General features: G+C 43.7%; 1 protein-coding gene across 6 annotated transcripts in view; it reads right to left on the bottom strand.

Annotated features, from left to right (window-relative positions):
* The window catches only part of PTPRG (protein tyrosine phosphatase receptor type G), a 1,220,925-nt gene that overhangs the window by 334,065 nt on the left and 859,055 nt on the right, over nucleotides 1-27,805 (bottom strand). For all 6 annotated transcript variants that reach the window (XM_078661520.1, XM_078661521.1, XM_078661522.1 and 3 more), the window contains one exon: nucleotides 21,067-21,196. In XM_078661520.1, the coding sequence (XP_078517646.1) occupies nucleotides 21,067-21,196 (130 nt within the window). The remainder of the gene's footprint in view (nucleotides 1-21,066; nucleotides 21,197-27,805) is intronic.

Here is a 27,805-nt window from a genome sequence, read left to right as displayed (position 1 = left end):
TGTTTAAGAGACGATACTGGTCGGTTGAGAGCAGCTTATGCTGTTTTCACCATTACTGGAGTTGTGGAAGCCGCTTGCCTGGAAGGAGTACACTCCGCTCAGGTAGCCGAAATCATTGCATTGACACGTGCCTGTTTAGCAGGTAGCAAAGTTAGAGTCACCATTTATACCGATAGCCAATATGGTTTCGGTGTAGTTCATGATTTTGGGCAATTGTGGTCTCAGAGAGGTTACATGACCTCCTCTGGTTCGCCTATTCGAAATGGGGAATTTGTGCGACTGTTGTTAGAAGCATTACAAGGTCCAGCAGCAATTGCGGTCGTTAAATGTGTAGCCCACACCAAAAATACAGATTTTGTGTCGCAAGGTAATCGATATGCAGACGAAGTTGCTCGATACTGCGCGGAGCAAGGATATTCTTACACGGAAGTGGAAGTAGGTGGGACTCAGGAAAAGACAGAGTTAAACATGATGCTAGAAACAGTTGATACTTGGGAGGATTTAAAAGACATGCAAGAGAACGCACCTGATTCTGAGAAAAAGGCATGGGAAACAGCAGGTTGTGTGAAAAGTGAAATGGATTTGTGGGTTTCAGCGGATGGAAGGGCAGTATTACCTGATGAATTAGTGAGTCCAATGGCACGACAGATACATGGTCCAGTACACTTAGGAAGAGATGCCATGCTGAGGTTATTTAGGCAGACTTGGTATAACCCAAAGTTTAGGATTGCAGCAGAAGCAGTGTGTCAAAGATGTGTCACATGTCAGCAATTGAACGTAGGGAAAAGAACACCAGTTACAATGAGTCACATTGGGAGGTCTGGGGGGCCTTTCAACCGAATGCAATTAGATTTTATTGAGATGCCAAAAATCAACCACCTCAGGTATGTTCTGGTGGTTGTATGCATATTTTCCAGATGGGTCGAAGCATACCCTACACGCAGGTGCGATACACTCACAGTAGCAAAGTTGTTGCTTAGAGAGTTGATCCCGCGCTTTGGGGTGCCGACCTCCTTGGAATCAGACAGAGGAACTCATTTCAACAGTGAAGTTGTGAAGATGCTTTGCTCTGCATTAAACATTGATCAGAAGTTGCACTGTAGCTATCGACCAGAGGCTTCAGGTATCGTGGAGCAGATAAACGGAACTCTAAAGTCCCGAATAGCCAAAGTATGTTCATCGACGTCCTTAAGCTGGCCTGATGCTCTGCCCTTGGTACTCATGAGTATGCGTAGCACACCAGACAGGAGGACAGGTCTCTCTCCACAGGAGGTTTTAATGGGGAGGGCAATGAGACTTCCGTCTGTTCCAACTACAGCTTTGTTGAATATTACAGATGACCTGATCCTGGATTACTGCAAGGGACTTTCTGATGTCATTCATTCTGTGTCTCTTCAGGTGCAGGCTGCTGAAGTTCCATCTTCAAGAGACCTATGTCACGACTTGTGCCCTGGTGATTGGGTGCTTGTGAAAAAACACATCCGGAAGAACTGCCTAGACGTGCGCTGGAAGGGGCCCTACAAAATAATCCTGACAACGAATACTGCTGTAAAGTGTGGAGGGCTGCCAAACTGGATTCATGCTTCCCATACTCGAAGAGTTCCAGCACCCTTAAAAGAAACAGCTCCTCTCACAGATGAAAATCCAGCTGTGGACGGCGAACCACTAGAGGGGATCAGTCAAGCTGTGGGGGTGTCGAAAGAAGTTGGGAGTGCTACAGATCCAGCAGAAGAAAGACAGGACGACAGTGAAACTGAAGTTGCCACCGAAGGAGAAAGTTGCTGTGAATACGGCTCAGACACAGATCAAGACAAAAGTGATCAAGAACCGAGTGTGAGGACAAGAAATAGGAGAACAAGGCGTGGAGAAGCTTGTTGGCCTGAAACAAAGAAGAGGCCAAGCTTGAAGCCAACTCCAGAGAGAACTCTTGCTCCTATATCTGAAGACTCGGATTTGGTCGAAGGTGCACAAAGACAGGAACAGGAAGGTCCGAGAAGATCGAGGAGGGTGCGAGTGCCCTGCAGAAGATACGCTACTCCTGAGTGGACCTACCTAGCAGCAGATGTCCAGTGCACGGAGATCCGGGAGGGTGAGGGAAGTGACAGTGACCAGTACTGACCCAATCATAACATTGGAAGTAGTGTTGTTGGTACCAGGAGTGGAGGTCGAAGGGTTGCTGACACTCACTATCCCCAATCCTCCTTATCTGAGCAGGATAAGAGAACTGGTTTTAAACAGAATAGAATTTCCGACTTTTTGCTCAACGATGCCAACACTCGAGGAGATCATTCTTCGTTTAGAAATATTAGAATACGTGATTAGAGCCGCTGGAACATGTATGATTCCAGATCGCTAAAGACTTTGTAAATAAACAGATTGAAAGATAACCTAGCGCCAAGTGGAAGAAGAAGAAATTTAGGGACTTCCCATTTAGTGGACGGAGAAGGGCTAGGGTTGTCCGTTGCTATAGAACTCAAAGACTGATCTTGCAGAAGGGATTATCAGCTTCCAGGTGTGGTTCGGAAAGGCTGAATAAGCAAAGAAAAGAGACTTTGTGTTGTGAAAGAAAATCAGAACTACACTGTCTTGAGATCATGGAGGCCGGCAACCCAAACCGCAAGACAAAATGCATAGTAGGCACACTTTTAGTGGGAGTAATTTTTCTTATAGTTCTAGTAGTTACTATATCATATGTAGTGGGACATGAAAATGAAGAGAAGGCAACAAAGGAAGCAAAAATTGTATCGATACAGAAACCTACTACTGCTGGTCGAAGGGGGGACAATACAGAGAAAGATAAAGCTTTACTAGCAGCAGAGACTCGTAGGTTGCATGTGGATGAATCACAGGGAAATTTCAAATCAAATGCATATGCTAAATTGCTTTATGAATATATTGATGCTATGGAGGCATGGGATTGCTATGTGTGCATGCAATTGCCAGCCTCTGTAGACGAAGGTATTAGATATCATCTTCCATTGACTTATGGAATCACATGTAGTTTGTTGCTGAGTATATTTTATGAACGTGATGGTTTTGAGTATTATTTTTCAAATTTTGATGCTGTTTTACCAGAAGTTCCAAACTACAAGCACATGAACAAGTGGGATTATTATAAGAGTGAAGATAGATTAAAGAAATGTTTAATTCCTTGGAAAACGTTGGATACTTCACATGCCCGAAGAAATAATTTGACTTGTAAAGTGTCAGAAATTGAGAAAAGGTTTATAGGACAGGTGGATGATCGGTATAGGAGACAGAAGATCTTAAAGGCTTCAGGCCAATGGAAAACAGATTGGACAGAGGAAGAAAGGTCACATAAAAGAAAGGGTAGTAATGGTCCAATAGCTTTAGATCGAGAGCAAAAAGGGAAACTGTGTATATATAGGGGTAATACCTATTATGAGAATGCGTTTGTGGGAGAAGTAAATTGTGAACATGCTTTCCAATAAGAATATTATACAAAGGATTTCTTGAAGGGAATGCAGGTGATCCCGTATGTATATTTTGTTTGTGGAAGAAATGCATACGTGAAACTACCGGATAATTGGTATGGATCATGTTATTTAGCAATTGTCTTCCCCAAAATATACCATGCTAAGGATCTAGAAATTATAGAGGGAGGAACTCAAACTAGAGGAAGAAGGGATGTAAGCAATGAGGAGGTAGTTGGAGACGTATTTGGTGCTATGTTTCCTCTTTTAGGGATAGTACTGAATGATGTCAAGATTAGAAGATTGGCAACAGTTGTAGATAGGTTGTCCGCCAGTACTGCTAGATCATTAATGCTGGTGGAGGGAGAGATGCAATCGATAAGGGCAATGGTTCTTCAGAACCGACTTGCTCTAGACGTTCTGTTAGCCAAAGAGGGAGGAGTCTGTAAGGCTTTGAAGGTTCAGGAATGTTGTACTTACATTCCAGACAATTCAAAACCTCTAGAAAAGTATATACGGAACATCACTGAAATTCATCATGAGATTGAGGATTTGACACAGGTAAATGTGTGGGAAAAAGTAGGTCATGGAATGGGTAAAGTTGGAGGTTGGTTTGCCAACCTAGGAAAGGGTTTCATTTGGTACATACTGAAACCTATCATCATAATAGTGATTTGTATAATCACCTTGTGGGGATTGGTGCGGCTGTACCAATGGTATAGATCATATAGGTTGCAGAGATCCATGAGAGAGCAGGAGAGGAGATTAGCTGCGATGCAGGATAATCAGTACAGGAGTCTGAGGGCTCTAGAGATGATGAAACGAGAGAGTACTGCAACGAGTTCAGTTTCATTCAGTTCATACCTCAGGGATGGTGTTGTGATGGTGATGACTACTAAAAGTCATCAAAGGGGGGTACTGAGAGAGCGCAAATCGAGGAAAAAATAGAAGTGCACCATATTTACAAGCATGTTGCATCAGTTTAGTAATGATTACATAAGAGTGTCGAATTTATAGAGTGAAAATACATAAGAGTGCTTAATTAAAAATGAATGCATATATCAGTGTGAAAAGCTAATATAGAAGTGTGTAGAGATGTTAGAATGATGTTGAAATCCCATGTTATGTGGCTGTTGTAGAGGAGAATGTAATACTGCTAAACGTAGAAATGTGTAGGCCACATGGCAGTTCACAGAGAATGAAAGGTGCTGTTACACTCTCACATGATATGGATTTTAATGTTGTTGTAATTCAAAGTATTATTGATCATAGAACTGAAATATATGTTTTATAGAAGTGTTTCATATAACCATTGTGTGTAATAAGTTAGAATGCTGTTTAGACTAAGAAATTAAAGGTTTACAGAGTGCACAGGCCTGTTTCATGTAATTCTAATAGGCCTGAATAGATAAGGTCATTTCTTTTGATCTGCATGTGTTAGTTAGAGGAAGGTCATGTTAAGCATAAATTGCGGAGCCTGCTCGAAGGTTTACGACTTAGAAGATACGGTGGAGGCCGGAATTTGGGGCCCACTGTACAAGTGTCTGTTTGCAGGTGCAAGGAGGTTCCAATCAAGAGAGTGATAAATAGAGTTTTGTTCAGGGAGCCAGGCACAGGCCTGGAGGAGGCTTCAGGAATTTCCTGGGGTGTACCGTCCTGCCGGAGAAGAGCCTGAGAAGCAAGGTCAACGCTAACGATGGGCCCAGAGGAGTATCAGCATGGAAAATGCCAGAACCGACACCACGTGAGGGGCGTCTCTAAAGGGCGTTTCTATTGTAAATGTGATTTTTGTATTAGGGACAGCACCCCTGGGTGGAGTTAGGGCAGATGGTCTGAGGAACCTAAGAGCGGATGGGTAGGCAGATAGGATAACTGCGAGACACCGATTCACAACGAAGACTAAGGGAAGTGAGTGATCTTCTTGGGAAGTGAGTGATCTTCTTTGGAAGTCACCACGGCTGACACCTTTTTAGGTTAAGATTTTACTAAGTAGGGATGTCACTTAGTCTAGTGTAGGGACAGTCTAATCTGGATTTTCTTCCTTTCTGTAAATGACTCACAAGTTACAGCTTGTGTCTATTCTTGCAACTCTGATGATTTTCGAATTGATTTTGGTGATATTCTTCTGCCGATTAAGAGCATTTAGAAAATGTATGTTTGTATTGATACCAGTATATCTTTTGAACCTTATTTTGAGATGTTTGTATCTCCAGTTAACTTTGGCTTTATAATAAACTTTTAAAACGTATTCGTAGTAAGTGGTTCTTTAGAGTGGTGTAAGTCCTTAACTGATTGACCTAGTAGTGGATTGCCTTTTACTCTATGACAGGTATCAACGGTTCAGTCGACCTGAGTTGGGATCTAGACCTATAGCAATAGATCAGAAATCCCGCCGTAACACCAGTAATATTTTTTTTAAATCTCTTCCGTGGCAGCCAAATCACTAATTTTACAGAAGTGGACATCCCCTGTAGTTCCTAATGAAACAGGTTAAGCAACAGGAAATATTGTATGCACAAATAATTGGAGCTCTCAAAAAATTTAAGGATATCAGGGGTGATGAGACAGACCAATAGACCTAAGGTGCGGATTTAGAGCCCCCCCATGGAATGCACTAAGAAACATCAAGGTATGAACTACGTGGTGCTATATATTTTTATTTCTAAGTGTGTACTTCAGAATTATGAGCATTAATGTCCACTATGTAATGATCGGTTTCTACTTGATTATCAACATTAAAACAATTAAAATAATAATGAACCTGGCCACTACCATACTAATACTCTGAATAAACAAAACTACAAAAATCCAAAGGCAGTGATTCTAGGACAGATCCTAGAAAATATTACCTTCGAGGTGTTGAGATATACAAACTTACTGAATCGCTAGTATGAATAACTTTAGCCCACCGTAGTAAAGCAGTGTAATCCACAATATAGGTGTTAAATTTCAAAAAGGATCTATATAGGACGGTTTAACCAATAAACAAACCAGGTTTCTCTATACCTGCTTTGTTTTCATACACTGTTTATGAAATAAGAGCAGCACGTGAACACACAACCGAGCGTGAATATCAGCAGTCTGTTTCCTTATTTATCCCTTGTCAAGGTCTACGCATTAGTACTGAATAAACATCTTCATTTAAGCGAGATGCCTGCTGTAGCGTCAGCGCTGGTTGCCATGCCACTAATTCATAAGTGCACGAACGTGTCTGACACAAACAACAACGTGTGATCTTAAGTCAACATGTCTTCCTAGTTGGAAAAGAAAAACAACTGTAATTTAGTTCCCATTTAAAAACGCTGCTGGCTAAACCAAGAAGCGATAATACTTTCTTAATATGCTAGTATTTCATTTTATTTGAATATTTTATGCAAAATGTTTACATTTCAGACGTGATGATACTAAAACTACCTGCCTGTTCTGAATACATCAGCAGTCGTACTAAATAGGTGCATGCAGGCCACACATTGGAAAATATTAGTCTTGATAACCTAAATGTAAAATAGCTATCATTTTAGCATAGTAACTGAAAGGAAGAACCCTCATTAAGGTTCGACAGTGATATTTTCAAGCAAAGCAGATCACCGTGCATGTGCTACACCTATACGAAAATGTATTTATAAATGGATTAAAGTGTACCCAGATATACATTATAATATTGCAAGTCACTGAGCATTTCCATGGCCGGCCATGTAGGGGAAGGGGTCAAAGGCCGACAATCATACGGTATTGCAGCATAATTTAGTGTTCCATACATTTATTTATGTAAGGTTTGCATATGTAATTGAATATTAACCTGTGTGCACTGTATTAACCAGAATCCTAGTGTGTGTGGATGCGTTATTTATAGTGAGAAACACATTAAAAAAATCGAACTATAACCTATGTATTTCCTCATGTTAAATGTATTGGTTTGCTTACCATTGTCTTTTTAATATTAGCTTCACTGTGACTAGGCCTGAACCATTTGAACTGATTTATGATTAACTGCACTGTGTGTTTCACATTTTTCTGTCATCTGCAGGTGCTCATCAAGAAGCAGTTGTTAGAATAGGCTTTTTGTTAATTGTTGGCACCTATTAGATTAGACATTTTATTTAGAACTTGGTCATGGATGTGTAGTGCATGGGGATAGGAGTGCGACTTCTGTACCAGGCAGATTGGATTGTTGCCAACTTCAAGGCTGTGCAGCTGCATGCTTCTTTGATGAATGATGGGAACCTGGGGAGTTTACCTGCTCCTAGAGAACAATGTCTCCTGATTGGATCATTCCGAGGGGGAGGATGGGTACAACCCGTTCAGAACCTTCGACTGTGCAAAAACTGTGTGTTCTTAGAATAGTTAAGCAGGTCCTTAACTGACTTCCCTGAGAGAATAATTGCCCCACACTCTGCTTGAGCAGAAGAACCTCAGCCTCCAGTGAAGGAAAACGCGAACATGTAGAATGAAGGGCTTCCGAAGATTGCTCCAGGAGAAGTACAGTCTAGAGATGACCACTTGTCTTGCATAGCCTGCATGTTGGTCGTGGTGGCCTCTATAAATGGTTTTAGGGCTCGGATCTCCTCTAGAATAGTGTCCAAAGATGAAGACGAAGTGCTATTATCAGGTGAAGGCGGATCCTTTTTAAGACGCTTGATGGTAGGCAAAGCTGAAGAGGCTTTCCCTCGATTTTGAGACTTAGGGATTGCCCCAAGTGTGGCGTCCGGCCTTGACATGGTGGATGCGTCCGAGTCCTGAAGGGGTGAATCCGAATCTGAACCAGGGGGTAGTTTAGTGGTTGTGGCAAGCTTCAAATTGCGGAGTCTCCCCATAGAATACCACAGCACAGTGAGTAGTATGAACAGGGGGACCTGAGGTAGAAATCCAGGAAGGACAACCAACAAGGAAGCGTGCCCGACTACCCTGGATGCAGGGAGCAATGGGAGTATGAAAGAAGCCAGGGAAAGTCTCAGCAAATGATGAATAGACACCTCACTAAGTCACAGGACAATGAAGAAAAAACAGTGCAATTCATAGAAAGGCTCATGACGGTCCAGAAACCATAGAAGCGTCGCTCTCAGCACCAAACCAGTCCATTCAGAGGAAAAGGTGAGAAATACAGCTCAAGGCGCAGGTGAAAGCTCACATAAAGATGGAGCATTCAAGAAGCATGTGGAGCAGAAAAAATAATACAGGAAACTGTAGTCCTCATTTGCAATAGAGCGCCCACATAAAATTATTGTCAAAAGTGCCCAGAGAAAACACTGGATGCATGACTGAACAGTATGGCAGTTTAGTGATGACGCATGAAAAAGCAGATCCAACGTCGTCAGAAAAAACGGTAAAAATGGAGCAGATTGCAGAAAGTTACATGTTGGCAGCACTCACCGCTCGCTGATAACGTAATTTAGGAGCGTCGTTGTCCAGGGGTGAGAACGAACACCGCCGGCTCCTCAAGAGGGAAATGCGTGTCGCACTTGAAATGGCAGCCGCCTCAGAGACGGCCGGGACGTGTAATTTCTCCCTGCAGCGTCTGGGCTTCGAAAAAAGGAAGAGATTAGGACGACCTCCCTTCCCGACGATGTATCCTGCAGCTTGTTGACAGGTACAGCCTCAGGGGATGCTGGAAGTCATTGAGGCGCAGAGGTCGGCTCCGGAGCTCCGGGACTACGCCGCCATCATCCTCGGCGCGTAAGCCACGCCACGCCCCGCCCCACACTCTGCTAATTTCCCCTGCAGGAGGTTTTCAGCTTCATGGGTGAATATCTGTGCCAGTGCCTACATCACTGAAACTTAATTTGGTTCATTTGATGCTGACACCGTTCTAACTTCTCTTTGCCACTTTTGAAGCTTTATTTAGCTTATGGAACCAATATACTTCATATTCTGTAGTTTGTACCTTGTTATATTTAGCATTTTCTTCTTTCTAATATACAAATTAAGACTACACAATTATATTGATATACACTATTTGGCTAAATTGACTTATTAGATTTGCAACATGAATATTGAAAATAAACCTTTCTGGTTTGGACATATTCCTCTCTGTTGTCTTTGTGGAGCCAATCGGTTTCATTTTCATTTAAATGTAATGCTGATGCTACCTCCTTCAATACACTTTCAGTCGACAACTAAAGGTACATATGACCAGTGTAGGATCCTGTACGACACTGGATTATACTGAAATATTTGGGTATAGAGGAATCTGCCTGAGCAAGGGCATGACGTATAAAAGTCCAATGTCCTTCTGAATTCTTATAAAGTACCTAGTGTGTGTATTAGGGGGTACAATAAGCCATACATTTCATAGCTTTTGGTGCAACAAGTTTCTGTGCTGCTGTGCATTGTCTCACTCACCTCACAACCAATTGTGCTGCCATTCGCAGCCTCTCCCTCCTTACAGACTACGGTGTTATCATTCACAGTCTCTGATCACTAACAAAAGCTGCTTCAGTCTTTCCAAGAGCGTCCTCTCCGTATTAGTAAGAACTCCGAAGCGGAATGAGATAGACTGCTGCACCATTACTCACTCGTAAAAAGTTATTACAAAGGAGTAGCGCTGATATTTTCATATTACAGATCCATTCTGACATCGGAAGATGCTTATAAAAATAATTTCATGGGCCATGTTATACTAAGACTAACATCTCCCACAATTTATAATGCATTAACTATATATGCGCAATAGTTCCTTAGCTAATTGCAAAGGGACAGGGGCCGGGTATCTTCAGCTTCCAGATTCTATGAAAGAGTAGCCTATTTAGTTCAGGAAATTGTCATTGCATTCTGCGAATTTTAGATCCTTTTAGCCCTTTCTACAAGGAAGACTAGAATGACAAGAAAATACCTGAAATGAGAGAGCTACTCATTCGTGGAAGCAAAATACTTTGAGAGCTCAACAGATCTTGTTGTACCGATGATACTCCGCTTAAACCAAGTTTCACAAATTGAATTCTCAATTTGCCGATGTTTCAACCAGGCAGATGAAAGCCCCATTTCCCCATTCCCCCCCTGCCCCCCTCCCCCCCCCCCCCCCCCAAGATAAGCCTTTGCTGGCAGTGTTTGGTTTACATTTTGGGACCCACACCGTCGGCAAGTCAGACCATTTTTGGTCTCTGCTACAGACAGCTTTATCTGTCTGTTGACCAGACCTACTGTTTCTAATATACATAACAAGCATTTACAATGCAATGGTTTTGCCTTTGTTAAAGTTAGAGCTATTGGCATTGCTCTTGACATTATTTTTATTTATGTTTTTTTTTAACATAAATAAATGGCATTATCATTTACAATGCCACTAGCTTTATCTCTCGCAAATGACACACAAACACACACAGAGCCCCCCCCCCCACACACACACCCACACAGAGCCCCCCACACACACAGCCACACAGAGCCCCCCACACACAGCTGACAAGTATTTTATAAGTGATAGAATTAAAGCATTTATTGTGCTTATGAATGTACAGTGGAATCATGATGTACAAGACTAATTGCTTGAACTATGGAATAGCACTGATATTTTAGTATGTATGTTTAGTGGTTGGAATGATACGAGATTATACTTGAGGAAAATGTGTAATATATTAAGAATTGTAATTACGATTACTTTGTATTAATCATTGATTCTTGTTTATTAATCATCCAGGCTGATATTCAAGTAATGATATTTGTGAGTATTATCAAACGTGTTGATTTATTACCCTGATTTATAAAGTCCTGGTTGTTGCCTTCCAGTTACACAGCTGCTATTTTAAACTTTAAGAGCCAATGCATTTCCCTTTGGGGATCAGATGCTTTCGTAGTAGGTCCAAATGACAGTTATCGCTTATCCAAATATAGGGTTAAATGATGGCACGTAGAGTATATGGGACAGAGAGGCCCAGTCCCTTCGTATAAGGTAACACGAGGTGGTCTGTAGCAGACTTATTATACAACTCCTTGAAAAAGCAAGTATTCAGGGCATTGTTAAACGCCGACAGTATGGTAAGCTCGCTTCTTGAGTAAAGCCTTAAGTTGCTCCATTGTTGTGGGCCTCGATTACAATTAAAATACAATACTTCTTACTGCTACTGGAGGGGTCACCGTGTACAACTCGTAACTATTATACAGGTGAACTTCCTGAAGATTTCCTATTGTCCTAACATAGCTGTCAAAAATGCGCACTACCGCCAATGTGCGAGGAGGGCTGCCCTGCTGCAAGACCAGTTTTCTTTTCCAACACCAAGAGGCATGCTGGGACTTCTAGGCCCTACTTTCGAGTTAAACACTTAAACTACAAGTCCAACCTGCTGGCTGAAATGCACCGTCGTGACATCGGAGCAGTTAGAACTCATGACACGTCTCAAAACCTGTGGTATCTATATTAACAGTACAAAACGGTGCGAAATCGTTGCCAGATCCTAATGTGCTTACCTGCTCTTCACTCTTGGTTTCTCCCCCTCTTTAAGGCGCTCATTGCTGACCCATAGCCGTAAAATAAAAACAACGCCAAGTAACAGTAGTCCTGGGACGGCAAAAGATAGAAATAGTTCGAAAAGGAAAATAAATGTGAATAATGACACAGAAGAGAGATGAGAGCAGAGAGAGGTGAAAGAGAAGAGGGGAGAGGCAGAGGGAAAGGGAGAGAGGGGGGCTGCGGCGGGGAAGGGGGGCCGCGGGCAAACCGAAAAGAAAAGAATGCAATGGTTTTGCCTTACCGGGCACTCTGGTGGGGGCTCCTTGCGACGGCGGCAATCTCCTGGGCACTTCTCCGGTCTCCCTCTTCGGCATGGGAGACCGGCAACGTCCTCCGCTTCTCCCGGGGCTCCCTCCAGGCCACGGGAGCCCCGCGTGGACCGCCATACTTCTTCTCCTGGGCCGCCGTCCTGGCGGGGGCTCCTTGCGACGGCGGCAATCTCCTGGGCACTTCTCCGGTCTCCCTCTTCGGCATGGGAGACCGGCAACGTCCTCCGCTTCTCCCGGGGCTCCCTCCAGGCCACGGGAGCCCCGCGTGGACCGCCATACTTCTTCTCCTGGGCCGCCGTCCTGGCGGGGGCTCCTTGCGACGGCGGCAATCTCCTGGGCACTTCTCCGGTCTCCCTCTTCAGCATGGGAGACCGGCAACGTCCTCCGCTTCTCCCGGGGCTCCCTCCAGGCCACGGGAGCCCCGCGTGGGCCGCCATACTTCTTCTCCTCCTGGGCTGCCGTCTTCCTTCTTCCCCCGCGCTGGGGGGGGGGGTGGGAGGGGTGGAGGGCACTTCCGGCCGGCCGCGGTAGGATTGGCCGGCCGGCTAGTCACTTCCGGGTCGCCGCGGGCAGCGCGGCGGCCCGTCTCTAGCTCAGGCAGGCGGCGGCGAAGTTTCCCGATGGATGCGAAGTGCCGGCAATGCCGGACCAGACTCAGGGGCGTTCCCGGCGTCGCGTGACGTCGGCAAAAGGCAAAGAATGTCAGGAACGCCCCCGTGTCTGGTCCGGCATTGACGGACAGGCCCCTCGTCCAATGGCAAGGCTCCGTTTACGGAGCCAGCCAATCAATGACGAGGGCCGACCCAAAGCACCCTACAGTTCTCAACAGGATTTCGCCTGCGCGAAAAGCTGCGCAGAGCGCAGCTTTCGCTAGGCAAAACCTAAAAAGGGCTTTGTGTAAATCCCTTGCTCATGACTTAATGGATTTGTCCATTTCATGCTTTCTGGCTTTCCCAATTATTGTTGTATTGTTGCGTTTCTTTCACCCATGAGCATTTGATTTGATTTTAGTGTTCTGCCTGGATGAGTTGTATCCTTTCACTGCTGACATCAGGGAAGTATTTCTTCTCTTCTGTTATACTGATTTAGCACTTCATAGGAGTGCACATCCTGCTCTCTCCCTCAAGAGACAGAGGGCACTGGCTGATGAGCCCATAAATAGGGTGAAATCGGTCCTTGGTTGCTTTTGTTCCAGTTCAGGGAGGACCTGGCTTGGCAGTTCGGATAGGACTGTTCCTACTGGAGCAGGGTCATGACGGATTTACATATAGGTGGTTGCAAACTGAGGTGGCAACATGGTGTGCAAAATAATGATAGACTGGGATGCGGCATTAATTCAAGTACTCCATCCATCACGGTTATGTATAATTAAACAGCCATAGGGCAGGATGCAGTGCATTAAAAAAATGTAACATAGTTGGAAGTTTCACATGTCCTGGTAGTGAAAAACTCTTAAATTAAGTGTACACTACTACAAGGCCAGCCTCTCCCATAGGATAACATTGATTTAACTTATTACATTTAATAAGTGAGAACTTTCAATTGGGAGTAGGTAGGCAGATAGAGTTTATTGTCTAAAAAATGTTAATTTAAAACCCTCATTAATTGTAAAGTCTGATTTTAATCCACAATTCTCAAAATACCATTTTTAGAAAGTTGGCATTTTTTTTTCCTAACCATTTGGTGCCTGCAGTCTATTTCCTGGTTTATCTGACTAGGTGTAGCCGACAGTTGGTCTTTGTTTAATGTTCCCAGACAAGGAGACAAAGGATGCGTCATATGGGACTGGATGAGGGGAGGAACTTTTACCTGCCACTTTGCACATCAGAAAGGCTCTGCCCGAGTGCACTCACAAAGGGTTTGACACTAGTCTATTGTGACCCCAAACAATGTGGTGCCAGGACAGGGAGTCAGAAATTTCAAGCACCTCTGGGGGTGGATACCCCCAAAACCTGCTCTTACTTCAAAGTGGGCACCAGGTATAAATATTGGACCCTTAGACCCAACTCCTTTGGCCCTATGTAAGACTCAGAAGGACTGCTGTGGTGCGCTGCAAGAAGGACTGCTACTCTGCTGTCTGAGGGAAGGACTGGACTTGCATCTTCAACACCGGACTGCCAGAGTGACTCTAAGGGCTAGTTGGCTGGCCTCTTGGTCAGAGACTAGGGACAGAAAAGGCTACAACCGCTTTCAACCCACCACCTGGATCCTGTCTGATGTGAGTCCTACCCCCCAAGTGGTGCCACTCCAATCCTGGACCCTTGGAAGTGGGCACTGAAAGTGATCTACGAGCCAAGCAGTGGTCCTGTGAAGCAGAACCAATACAGTGTGACATCTCCTAGCAGCCACATCAGAACTGCAACAGCGCAACACTTTCCTGATGCCGGACCCCGCAACGCAGCTCAGTCTCCTCTGAATTGCCAGTCCCCGATGCAGGCCTTCACAATGCAAGCCCCTCGGACAGCATCCTGGACGACGATGCAAGACTCCCCATCACAGCTCTGCAGCTTCTCAGAACAGCAGCCAAGTGACGCATAATAGACATTGGCTTTCGCATCGCAAACTGGGATTTAAGGTACTTTTGTTCAGGGGGCCTAACTGGCCCCCTGTAACAGGCCCACATTACATCACTGTTGCCTTGAACTTGTGACTTTGTCCCGGTCCGACTTGACTAGAAACCACAGTTGCACCTTGTGCTTTAAAGCACTATTTTTACATAAATATTTAAATTTGCATATCTTTGGTTCAATTGATTGGAAGTTTGTCGTTTTGGTCTCAAATAATTTATTACATTTTACTCTGTTTTTCAACCTGAGTGTGGCATTTTTCTTATGTTGTGGGTTTACTTTATGACTGTTTGAAGTGTTGCATAAATGCTTTATACAGTGCCTCCAAGTTAAGCCTGACTGTGTGGCAAGCTACCAGAAGGTTAAACACAGAATACTTTGGAGTGTGCTTGTGGCTTCATCCTAACAGAAATTTTGGTTGCAGTTTGATAGGGTTTAACCCCTCAACCAGTAAGCCAATTGCCAACACTCAGGCGGATGGATAAATGGACAAAATGATCACAGCTATGTGAAGGGCAAGCAATTTTGGGAAGCACACAAATTCTGCCCTATCAAAATATGTACTCCTGGATACCAATTTGTGGGCAGAGCCAAAACCCCTCTCCAGGCTAATCCTCACATAATTGTACGACAATAGATTTGCTGTCAAGGCAGACCATAAAAATAATTCAGCAGTGCAAGTTTGACTGGACTGCTGTCCAAAAACGCACCATACGTTTAGGGTGACCAGATGCCCCAGTTTACCTTGACTGAACAGATTTCCAAGGTCATGACCCTTTGCTTAAATATGCAAACTATACTCTCACTTGCAACACGTCACAATTCTAGCCAGAACGTGTACTGGCTAAAGTGATTCACTCACATCACTGTAGTATCTTCGTGGGTGTTTTTAATAACACAAATATAATGACCAATGCTAAAAGGTGCCTACACTACAAAGGATGTTAACATTTTCGAAGATACTAAAGTGGCGTCAGTCTTACTGCCAGGTTACCTTCACTGGTTCAATTCCTGCTTAAACACAATTATGTGCAATAACTACATTCAAGTTCTGTAGCAGGACACCATGGACTCCGGTTTTAATATCTAACTCTTCATACATTTCAGTCCTATTTTCTATCCTTCTCATGATATTGCAATGTGTATACTCATCTCTCAAATTTCCTTCCTCTGTGCGTGAAGTTTGCGCATTTTTTTCCTTAACATTCGGATAATTGTAATCCTAAATATAATGGAAAAAAACACTGATGCAGAGGAAAAACCCTACATCGGATGAGCTATCTATGTGGGAATCTTGACAGATCTGTAAAATTATTTACAGTTATATCTTTTTCCAAGCCAGCTCTTCAGGTTCACAAGTGAAAGGCACAAACTAAGTTTCACAGCCTACCTGAGCAGATGTACCATAGCTTGCTCTTATCTACAAGTGTGGAACAGAAAAGAGGCTTGTGACCAAAGAAAAACTGTACTGGCCTCAATTTTTCTGGTCACTATAGAAAAATAAACTTTTGCACTAATACCCCACCATAGATGTAATGGCAAGAGACATATTGTGTTTTATGAGGCATGTAATTTTGAGTTCTAAGCAAAAAGAACAAATGATGGAAGGAATGCTTAACAAATCAAAGATTAACCCCCAATCACAGATCTGGGTTTAATCCATCATGTTTTGCTCACTACGCCACCCCAGTTTGGACCCAGCCATATGCAAATCAGTTTTTACCCTGCTCTGCAAGGATACAGTCCACCCCGAACTGCCAGGCAGGTCCTCTCTGGACTGGAAAAAAGCATCCTGGGACCGGTTTCGGGGTATCACCCCTCATCAGCCAGGCTGGTTTGAATCAAGTAGCACAGTGAGCATGGGACCCACATCTGGGCATAAGGTTCCCACTTAAGGTGTTTGTCAAGGGATGCTGGTTCCTGGTCCAGGGACGACAGCGCCAGGCAGTTCGGGCTGGACTGTTCACATGGGGGGCAGGGTCAAGACTAACTTGTATATGGGTGAGTCCAAACTGGCATAGCAATTAATTAAACCCAGATCTGTGACTGGGGAGGGGAGGGGGGGGGGGGGGCGGGGGAGGGACGTGTTTGATTAGTTCAGCATTCCATCCATCATTTGTTATTTTTGTTTTTGTCATCATAAGTGGGAAGGGTATGCCCAGATGTGGGACAAGTGCTCACTGTGCCACTGGATTCAAGCTAGCCTGGCTGACGGAGGGGTGAATCGTCGAGCAAACAGGGATACGAAGCTAGTTACGTAACACGGGCCCTCCGTGTCTAAAGTCAATGGTTTGCATGTTCCCCGCCTCCCAGTACAGGCCCTTGTGGTCTACATTATAAGGATTGTATCTCCCCACATCCAAGCAAACACAGGCTACAGTTTGAGTGCCAAGGTCCTTGGTTGGAGATATAGATGTGGATTTGTGCTAATCTCCCAACAGAAGGGAACTGTTTCTTTTTTTTTCCTCAGGGAGATTAGCCCACACAGACTTTATGTAGCAGTCTATTTCCCCCAAAATCATACAAACACAAACAGAAAGCAAATCATACAGGGCCCTAACAACATTTCAATAGTTAAGCCCATGCTTTTTCCATAATTCTAAGTATGATTTTGAGTCCCTTCTTGGCAACCACAGATCCCAGTGGTATTAGTAGGGACTTCATCCGAGTCCTTGAAGGATAATGATCAGTGTTCTGGGAACGCTACATGGCACTATCATGCGAGTACCCAGTCCTCCATTTCAAGGACAATGCACACAAAATGAAACCATAACTGGGAACATCAAAGGCTCTGGTTCTGGTTCTGCCTGCTTAACGTAGTCTGTGTGCAGTACTCGCTCTGGAAAAGGTTGCCTACATGTCCAAGTAATACTACACCTTTTGTGCCTAAACTTGGCTCCCCCTACACGTTTCCTACTCACTGATACTTTCACTTTCTAAAATTGGATCATTACCACTGTAGTCCATTTCAGCAAAAGTGTATTGAGAAACCATAGTAAACGACTGTTCAACAGCTAAGGACTGTTCAAAGAGTCCTACTCGGTTAACACCAAGCCTAGAAGGATCAGTTATAGTAAGAACATCCAGGGGAACGCATTAAATAGGTGTTCACAAGCATCTACACTAGAAGTTTACTCCCTCTGACACACTCTTCCAGAACATCCTGTCAAAAGCAACTTCCGGTATCTACCCGACCAATCACCTTTTCTTTGTAGAACTATTTAGTACCACAAATGCTATTTACAAAATGTTTAACATTGTGTGTATTGCACCGCATAATATTAATTTACTGTGAAGGTGCAGCTTTTCAAATGATTGAATGTAATACTAAAATGTTTATGGTTAGTGCATACTGTGGAAATCACAAGCTTATTGTGGAAGCCGGATTCTTGTCCTTTAAGTTATGTTTTTTTCTGCTCATGTTCACAAAGAGGCATCTTAGGGAACCCCACTCAACCAGACTCCACAAAGCTTACTAATGTATACACACAGAGTTAAGCCAGAAGGTACCTCCCAGAATACCTTAGTATATCTTATTCAATGTGTTTGATATGCGATAGGGTAGTGGATTTCTCCTACACAGGTATCATCCAAACGCCTGCAAATGTATGTTAATGGTGATATATCTACTTGTAACATGAAATGTAAAATCCCAATAAACAAATTTAAACAAAAACACAGAGGCATCTTATTTCTGAAAACCTCTAAAGGAGAAGGAAACACAGCCTGAATGATACGACTAACAAGCTCGCAAAGTCATTAGCTTTTAAGTTCTATTTCAAATGTCGAAATTTAGACATGCAACAAATCATTATGGATTTTTAAAGCCTAGGGCTCTCTTTGTCATTAGAGCTTGTGACCACAGGGGCTACCCGGAACATGGAGAATTACATTTTAAGATAGGAAAGACAGTTCAGTTCCTTAAGAAACATTGGCAACTAATAGAAAGGGGTTTATGTTCTGACGCAGACAGACCAAGCACCTCATAGCGAGAGACAGAGGAGGGAGCCAGCACGAATGGACAGAGAACTATAGTTGTAAAGTAGTACCTCAAGCAGTTTACTGCAAGTGCAAACAGAATGATACAACCAAAAAGCCAATAGCATTCAGTGAGAGTTGAATACTTCACTGGGCTGAGCCGAGGCATGATTGACTGTCTCAAACCAATGGGTGAAAATAGCTGTTGAAAGAAGTCAAAGGTTGAAAGGAATGGACCCAACGCCCTGGTGCGCGGTACCGGCACTTAATTGTCAGCAACAGCACTTATGACAGCTGCCACATGGTGACACTGTTTGCTTTATTTAGATATTTACAGAACGGTAAATTATGAATTCAATATGCAATAAAAACCACTAATACCTGCTGCCCAAGCCAGTCTTATGCTTTTGTCTGAATTGTTACACTTGCACACAGGTACTGTCAGTAGCAGCACGGGCAGTGAAAGCTGCAGTGATGGCCTGACGAGGACCCTGGCACTTACCTTTTTTTAAATTTTATTTTACAAATTAAGCACTGGCTCCAAACACAGCAGGCTCAGCTCAGACGTACTTCACATAGCCTTAAGTGACTGATGCAGAAAAGTTTTGCAAAAAGGTATGGTTAATAGGCGTGGAGACAACCTTATATGCAATTAATGCTTACAGATGTGCCTCATCCATGTCTGTCTGTGCAATTAAGTACATTCACGATGCTCAATGCACAATATTGTAATTTACTTATGTCCTTTAGATGTACATTGGTGAGATAGACCCGTTTTGAGTGCTTTATGGGTGCCTTATGTATGCAAAGCTTACCTATATAAAAAAATGGCGCCTTTTGCATTGTTTTCACTTTACTTTACTATCGGGGGCATGGCTCTAGGGTGGTTCCGCTCCTTCCTTTCCAACAGATCTTTCCAGGTTGCGATACCACCTGGTAAATCCACCTCGCACCCGCTCACTACGGGTGTTCCACAGGGATCATCACTGAGCCCCACTCTTTTTAATTTATATGTGAGTCCGCTGGCTGCGGTAGTCAAACGCTGGGGCCTGACAATGGTGTCCTACGCGGATGACAAGCAGCTGGCGGTCACACTAAGTGAGGACTCAGCTGTGGACGCCTTTAATTTCCGTGAGGGGTTGCGTGCGGTGGCCAATTGGATGAACCAAAATTGCCTCCAATTGAACACAAAGAAGACCGAGGTGATGGTGGTTGGGAAGCAACCTGGATGGTGGAGCGACAATTGGTGGCCCCCCGAACTAGGAATGATTCCAGCACCCGTCATGGAGATAAAAAATCTCGGGGTATGGCTAGACACCACACTGAGTTTCACCTGCCAAACTAAGAGGGTAGCTGCCTCTTGTTTTGGCATAATCAGGGGCATCAGGCCGGTGCTTACGTTTTTCGATGCCCCTACCAGACAGCTCGTGGTTCAGGCCTCTGTGCTGTCTAGGATAGATTATGCCAGTGCCCTCCTAGCAGGTACGAACAAGGCAGAACTCTTGCGGCTGCAACGAGTGCAGAATGCCGCCGCAAGAGCGGTACTAGGGTTGCCTAAACGTTGTTCAGCATCCAAAGCATTGCAATCACTCCATTGGTTGCCTGTGGCTCGCCGGATCGAGTTTAAGGTGCTTTGTCTGGCTTTTAAAATTTTGAAAGGTATGGCTCCACCTATTTTGATGAACTTACTGACCCCTTACGTTCCCTCTCGATCCTTGAGGTCGATGGGGCAGAATTTGTCTGTTGTCCCTCGCTTTCTGCTGAGCAGGATGGGCGGCCGCTCATTCCGAGTAGTGGCGGCGAAATTGTGGAACGCACTTCCCAGTGAAATTCGAGCTATGGAGGACTTACTCCTATTTAGACGCGCCATTAAAACTTTTCTTTTTAACTAAATTCTTCTGGATTCAGGTGCGCTCTGTGATGTTGTGTTGACCTTTCCTTGGCGCCAGGACGCCCCTTTGCTGGGGTAGCTGTGCGCGGTACAAAAACTAATAACATAACATATGTTTCATCTAAAACAATGCTCTTCAGAACCCTGTGGAAGATGCAGCGCATTTTATGCTGCACTTTCCCTCGCTTTCAACATTTGCTACACTTCTATCTTGCAAGGTATAACTTATTTGCCCTCACTTACAGTATGTAATAGCATGCTACCATCTAAGAACCGGAACGCATCGCAGTCTAAAAAAGTTACATTAAAATCCACCCGAGCAATTTAAAAGCAATCAAACGTGGAGCAAAGCATCGAGTTCGGAAATGCAAAATTGCGTTACACGCTCTCTCCCCCACATTAACAACCACTGGTAAAAGCAAGCTTAGGGCTGCCACCCACACCCTGATAAACAGACATTTCAGAATTGAAAGAAGAGATGGCTCACCTCCAGTAAACGAGCACTGCAATCAGAAGAATGAGGCACACAAAAGTCAGGGCGGAAACAACAATCAGAGGAATAATCCACTCCATCTGGCCGGTCGAAATTCTGCTGGTCATGCTCGAGCTGTTCTTGTCTAGAAATTCGAGTGACAACATATCAGAAAGGGAATCACGTGCTTGTATAAGTCAGAGAAATACAATTATGAAGTCCTTAATGATTCTTAGAATGGTACAACGTTTAATAAAAGCGGTTCAACGCGTGCAAACGTATTGTTTGCAAATACAAAATGTATTTATTTTAGTGCAACATCAAAAATACACGTTTTGTTTTTCTGTCACCAGGTAGGTTTTACTGGGGAGTGAATAAATGTACATATATACTGCATTTGACTGAAATTTTACATTCTGGCCAGTGTTGCGAGCTTGTGAACGTAGGGCTCGATTCTTTAAGGGCAAAGCAGTCTTTTTTTGTGTGCAGATTTTATATAGCGGTAATTCGACCCGAAAGTATTGGAGCGCTTTAAATGAGCACCAGTTACTTTACACAAGGACACATTCATTTTTTTTTCTTTGGGTAGGCACGGGGAGATTAAGTGATTTGCCCAGAATCACATGATGTGGAGTCGACCCGAGGCTCGAACCTTGGTTTCCCAGCTTCAAAGTTGGCAGTCTAGCTGTGAGACCACATCCTCTCCCTAGTGAGTGTCCACCCACGGAAATATACTCTTGGCCGAGATTCCGCCCCGAGGGCGGAGACTTCCCCAGGGCTGCGGGGCCTCTGCCACCAGTGCAGAGGCCCCATGTGAATCAATCAGGCCCTTAATCAGGGGCTTAAGTGGAATGAAAAAACTGGGGGTCTCTTAAAGGGGCGTGGTTAATGTAATTAAGGGTAGGGCTTAAAACATTTAAGCTAAAAATCTGTGCTTACCACACTGTGCCTCCCGAATTGTATGTTGCTGTTTCTGTCAGTGCTTTAAATGGGCTGATATTCACCAATATTGAGTTCCGGCACTTCTAATTTTCCGGCCGTCAGTACCAGCACTTCTCTTCAGTCAGGGAGAGTACCGGTAGACTAATAGATGGCACTGCAGGATCCAGTTGGGTATCTCTTCTAGCACAGGGTATATGCCGCTCTGTTTCTCAGGAGCTCCTAAGGGCAGTAGCCTTTTGCAGAGTCCCAGCTGGAGATTCCAGCAGCATCCATTTGAATGCCCTGAGACAGCAGGGGTCTGAGAGGACTTGCCTTGCGTCGTGCTGTGAATCACAGTGCAGGGACTAGACAGATCCTGCACCGTCTATCAGGGACACAAAGACCATATAGCTGAAAGTGGAACCTATCTCGGACAGCCAAGGAGCTTCTGTAGTCGTGAGCTGAGCCGCTGCTGAACTAGTCAGCGTGGTATCATTTGCATGATGTCCCTGTGTTCACCATCAGACTGGGTTTGACAGTGGAGGGACCATTTTGGGCCGACACTGTTAATCACATTCACACTATTGTGTGCATTTGGACAAACACACGTATGGAGGCAGCACACAGGACAGTGGCAATTTAAAAAGCCATGGGAGGCAAGGAGTTTAAAATGGCTTTAATCCCACCTGAGACTTTGTTTAAGTGTTTGCTTAGGTCTGTGCACTTGCCAACTTGTGTGTGCCTGTTTTTGTGTGAGAGAAAAGTGAGAGAAAGAGTAAGAGAATCAGGACACTCTCAGTAGATATTTTAAAGGGAATGTGTGCAGAGAGAGCAAGTGTGTGTGTGTGTGTGTGTGCATGCTTGAGAATATATAGTATTGTGCCAAACAATAACAAATAACAGGCTGGCATTAAGAAGCAGCAACTATTACAAAAGAAGGAACCGTTAACATATCCTGTTTGGCTTTCATTTTGTGTAATGAGTTAACCTGTTTTGTTTACATAAACACATTTCTCATATGTTTTGATATGTGCTGCAACTGGTACAGAAGTCATTATGTATCATCATACCTTGCGCTTAGCCCCGCCCTTAGTACCTGCACTTATTTTTTCTCATTTAAAGCACCGGTTTCTGTCATTGTACCCAGATATATGATACAAAATGTAGCATTACACCTACAAGTCAGGACTACTGGCTTTGTCAATGGTTGTGTGTTGCATTACACAAATTAGCAACAACTATGGCTGTGTTGAATATAATATTAGACATTCTGAATGGATGAGACTCTGAAATAACAATAACGAGTCTTTGAAGTCACCTCAAAGGCAGTGAAGGGTGGGACTGGTGCAGTCACGATTTTTTTTCACCCTGATGGTGAGGACAAAATCGGAGAGCCCGCTAGAGCCCCGTCTCAGCACCTGCTTTTTAGAACTGCAGGTGCAGAGCACCGGCAGGACCCGGCCCACTTAAAGCTCTTCCCTTAACGATGATCTAACAATCGTGTGGCCGTCACTCAGTTCTTACCTACACCCTTCTGCACCGACCCTCTGCATTGCCTTCGCGAATCGCCCCCACCATGGAACTTTTCATGAGCACGCACAGGCCTTTCCTCCACAGGCAGGCAGTCCGTCCCCGAGCGCCGTCATAACCGGTTTTGTTACGTAGAATGTATTTAGAGGGAGTATATTCAACAATTGTGCTTTCACAGCACATGGAAAGGAGTTGAATGCATGCACGGTTTAAAATCGAGCCGGCGTTAGCGCTGCAAAGACTGTTCCTGATTCCGAGAACTAGGGCAGCGCTGAGCTCTGAAGCTGCAGTAAATCACTTAACAGATGAGTCCAGCCCAGGTGCTAATCCGACGGACGAGCCTTTTTTAAGGTAGGGGGCGGGGAAGTGGGTGCTAAGCACATTATGAATTACTCAAGAAACAAGGTATAGGTGCATAATTTGCTGCTTTGTGTTGTAAAATAAAAGCGAGCCCTGGAAAACTGGGGGACCGACATAATTAAGTGGGTCAAAATCAGTCGTGTTCTGTGCTCACGGATAGGTTTATGACCTGGCCTGAGTTTTGAACTCCAATATGCTGATCAATTACAAAGCAAAACCATCATCTCTTCAAAAATACACATTAACCCCGGCCCTCATCAACGTGTACAAGGCAGAATGATTTTTGCAACTCCCTGTGAATGGCTGAGAATGCAGCAATGGAGGGGGAGGGGGAGCAGACTTCCATCCGTGCACTTGCACCCACTGAAAGTACACTTTAAAAAAGTTATATATTCCTTCCAGGGATACGAGCTGCTTGTTCACGTAGAAGCGGCCATTCAGTGTATGACATTGGGGAGAGCATTCAGTGACCCACAGGAGCACTGGCTGCCTCCCTGATGGCCGCACCTCACTTAACTAAGGCATAGATTCATCAAGCAAAAATCCGCTCGCAATGGGGCAGATTCTCATAATCTGCCCCTTTGCGACTGGTATTTTAGCATTTGGGATGCATCATCCCAAATGCAAAAATCGCAATTTGAGAATTTGCTAAATTGCGATTATTTGCATTCAATGCATGAAAGTTTTAAAAATAGCGAATTCGCTAATAGGGCACGCAAATTACAATGAAGTACAACTTCATGGTAATTTGCAAAAACTTTGAAAAATGCACTAAAGTGCATTTTTCAAAGTTTCATGTTGCGCACACACATGCCCTAAGGGCATGTGTGTGCGCAACATATGTGCGCAGAACAATTTCAGGGGTGCAACCCTGCACCCTTGAAATCGCAATCTCAATTTGCGATTCGCAAATTGAGATTGTCTTCCCATTCATTCCTATGGGCCTCTAGGCCCATAGGAATGAATGGGGAGGTATTCCTTAATTGGACTCGCAATTTGCGACTCGCAATTAAGGAATTCTAAGCAATCGCTATTTTTTTAGTGATTTCTTGATGCATTCCATTTTGCTATTCCTTAATAGCGAATCGGTATTTTTCGCTATTAAGGAATCGCAAATTGGGTTGTTGATGCATCTGGGGGTAAGTTCTTAGCGCACAGATTTTAGTTTGAGAATGGCTTCCACCTGCTTTGGTAGCTCAGAATTCACTCGATGGTTTGTGCCCACAATTCAGTTTGCAAATTATTGATACATACCACTTCAACCAAGAAGGATGAGGGGATGCCAATTTAAGCGTTCTCCTCAACTCTGATGGGCAATCAGTCGCAAAGGCATTTTGAGAGCCAAAGTCATGGCGTACTTACAACGTATCCTGTGTAAATTGTGATTTGCCTTTTTGCAGTTCCACAGGTTTGTAATATCAGGTCACAGAGAGAAGATCTTGTTTAGACATCTTGTTTCCATTTTAAGATACATTATATACTTTAATTCAAAACTGTGCAATGTGTCAAACATTTCTCACCTAGTTTGTCATTTTCTCTTACTACCCACTGTTCCACCATTAATATCACATTTAAACCATGAAACAACTTCCACATAGGCCCTTCTTCATGCGCTGCATCTTTTGCCCAACACATTCTTTCTAAGTGAATGTGCCACCTCAGATTGTATTCATAACCAGCAAGAGGTCCATTCAAGAAGCGCTTTGCATGCAAATGTTCCTGTTGCTCAGCGTGAGAAATAAGATTCAACGTTGTGGCGTGTTCTTTTCTTGGGAATACAACCACATTTATACTTCAAAGTAGTTAGGTCTTAAATCATCCTGTATTAAAACAAATACGTGTAAAAACAATTTTCATCTTGAAATAATCATCCTTCGCCCTCTCCCGGGGTCTTATCCGCTGCATGGTTTATCAGTTTTCCCTCTGATTCACATACTTGCCTTATCCACATTTTCATTGCCCCGCACTCTTCTTTATTCTCTCTCATGTCTAATAAGTTTTGCCCTTCATTTACGATCTAATGTCTCCCTGAATGCTGTTTTCATGCGGGTTTCTTTCCAATTTCAATTATTCTGCTGTTATTGATTCTCTTGGTCTTCCACTAGATGGGTCTACCCCTTTTAATGTTTCTTACAGGTATAACAGAAGAGTATGACTCCGATATGTTCAAAAGAGATGCTCCTTTTAATTCTATCTTACCTTTGGGGTGAAAACAAACGAAATGAGCACTTAAAAAAAAACATAATAATCACAGTCTTCATTTCGCCAATTTTTTTGTTTTATTTATAGCTTTTTGGTCGGTGTAACCTTATCCCATGGTACAATAATGGATTTGTTTAAAAGTGAAAATTATGGTTAGATTTTGATATATTTGGAGGTGGAGATAGTATTCACGCCTATATTTCACATATATTTACGAATTTACTTGCCACGTAGAATGCTATTATTGATTACCTGTTGTCTACAATGAGAACAATGATCAGGTACATAGAGTGCAGCCCTTTCCCATAAAATAGTACTCCTATTGTGAAAAAGGACTTCCCTTGAAGGACTAGAAAGCAATGGTAGATTGCTATGATAATTAGAATTCCTAATTTACCTGAATGATATACCCACAATATGGATCTTTTGAGCAAAATGAGGAGGTTGACAGGTACCTACACAGGAGGCAGCTAAAACAGTTCTCTCACTTTAATCGATGAGATCTGATGTCCACAGATAACATGCATCTTACTACTAAGCCATCAAGAAATACATGACCTCTAAAAATGTCAAAGTTGTGCAATGGTAAAGCCCCCCCAAAAAACTGTGGTAGATTAAGAACCTCTGCTTTTCAGCCAAGCCCGCTTTATGCAGTGCATAGCTGTTCCCACAGGTTGGAGCGAACAAGCAAATGGAGATCTGTGGCAGGCGACTGACCCTCTTGGTGTGTGGACAGCACCTGCAGAAGCCACATGTACACACCCACACTTGGTCTCAGAATATCCAACTAATGCACACTTTGTAGCACAAGCAATGCTGACATTTGGACCAGTGAGCAATAGAGAAATCCGGATTGGGATCCCTATTTTATTCAACAGCCTCATCACTTGAGTTGTGAGAGAAATGTTTCATTATGCTTATGCATTCAGAGCTGCGTATTTTCTTCCCCTTTCGCCAAAACAGAATTACAGCACACTCTGTTGCTTTTTGAAGACAGGGTTAGTAATTATATTAATTCCAGCACAAATGATGGAGCAATACTATTCCAAGAAAAATTAAATATATAAACATATCTAGCGCTAGAATCTTGCCTGCAGAAGTCGGTTGCAATGACTAAAGCACAACTGTAACTAGTCAGTGGGGCGCTTAAGTGATATAAATCCGATTAAAGAGGGTTATAGCATTACTCTAGGAATATTGAACGATTAGAACTGGTGAAAGGGAAATCTAGAACATATATTCCCATTACGCTGCTGGAAGTTTGGTAACTAACACTATTGGTTTTGCTTTAAGAACCTGATTACAGGCAGTCAAAGTAAACCTGCTTTTTTGTTTGATGCATTTACTTATCTTGAGAATTGGAAGGGATATCATGCAAAAATTTGGTCCAAACACCTCTTATCGGCCTTCCTTAGCCTTAATACCATAAGCTTGGGCAAAATGTGCAGCCGCGGCAGGAAAGAGTGGTTGGGCGAGGTGAGTGGATTTGAAGAGACGAGCACGAGGGAAAATTAATTATTTAATTTCCCCTTGTGCTCGTCTCTTCAAATCCCCCCTCACCTGGCCCCACTACCCCACCGCTCAACTGCAGCAGCTGAAAATGTGTCTGGTTAACTTTTTCCACATGCTTAAGATGCAGCTGATACGGCTTGCCTGGGCGCGGGGACAGAACAGGGATGTTCTTACTCGACCCTTTACAGATAGAGATTTTGGGGCCCCTGATATGGAGATTTACTCTCTC

The sequence above is a fragment of the Lissotriton helveticus genome, chromosome 9 (assembly GCF_964261635.1).
Source record: "Lissotriton helveticus chromosome 9, aLisHel1.1, whole genome shotgun sequence".
Classification (NCBI taxonomy): domain Eukaryota; kingdom Metazoa; phylum Chordata; class Amphibia; order Caudata; family Salamandridae; genus Lissotriton; species Lissotriton helveticus.
The sequence above is the reverse complement of the archived record's forward strand: the minus strand, read 5'-3'. Positions and strand labels throughout refer to the sequence as shown.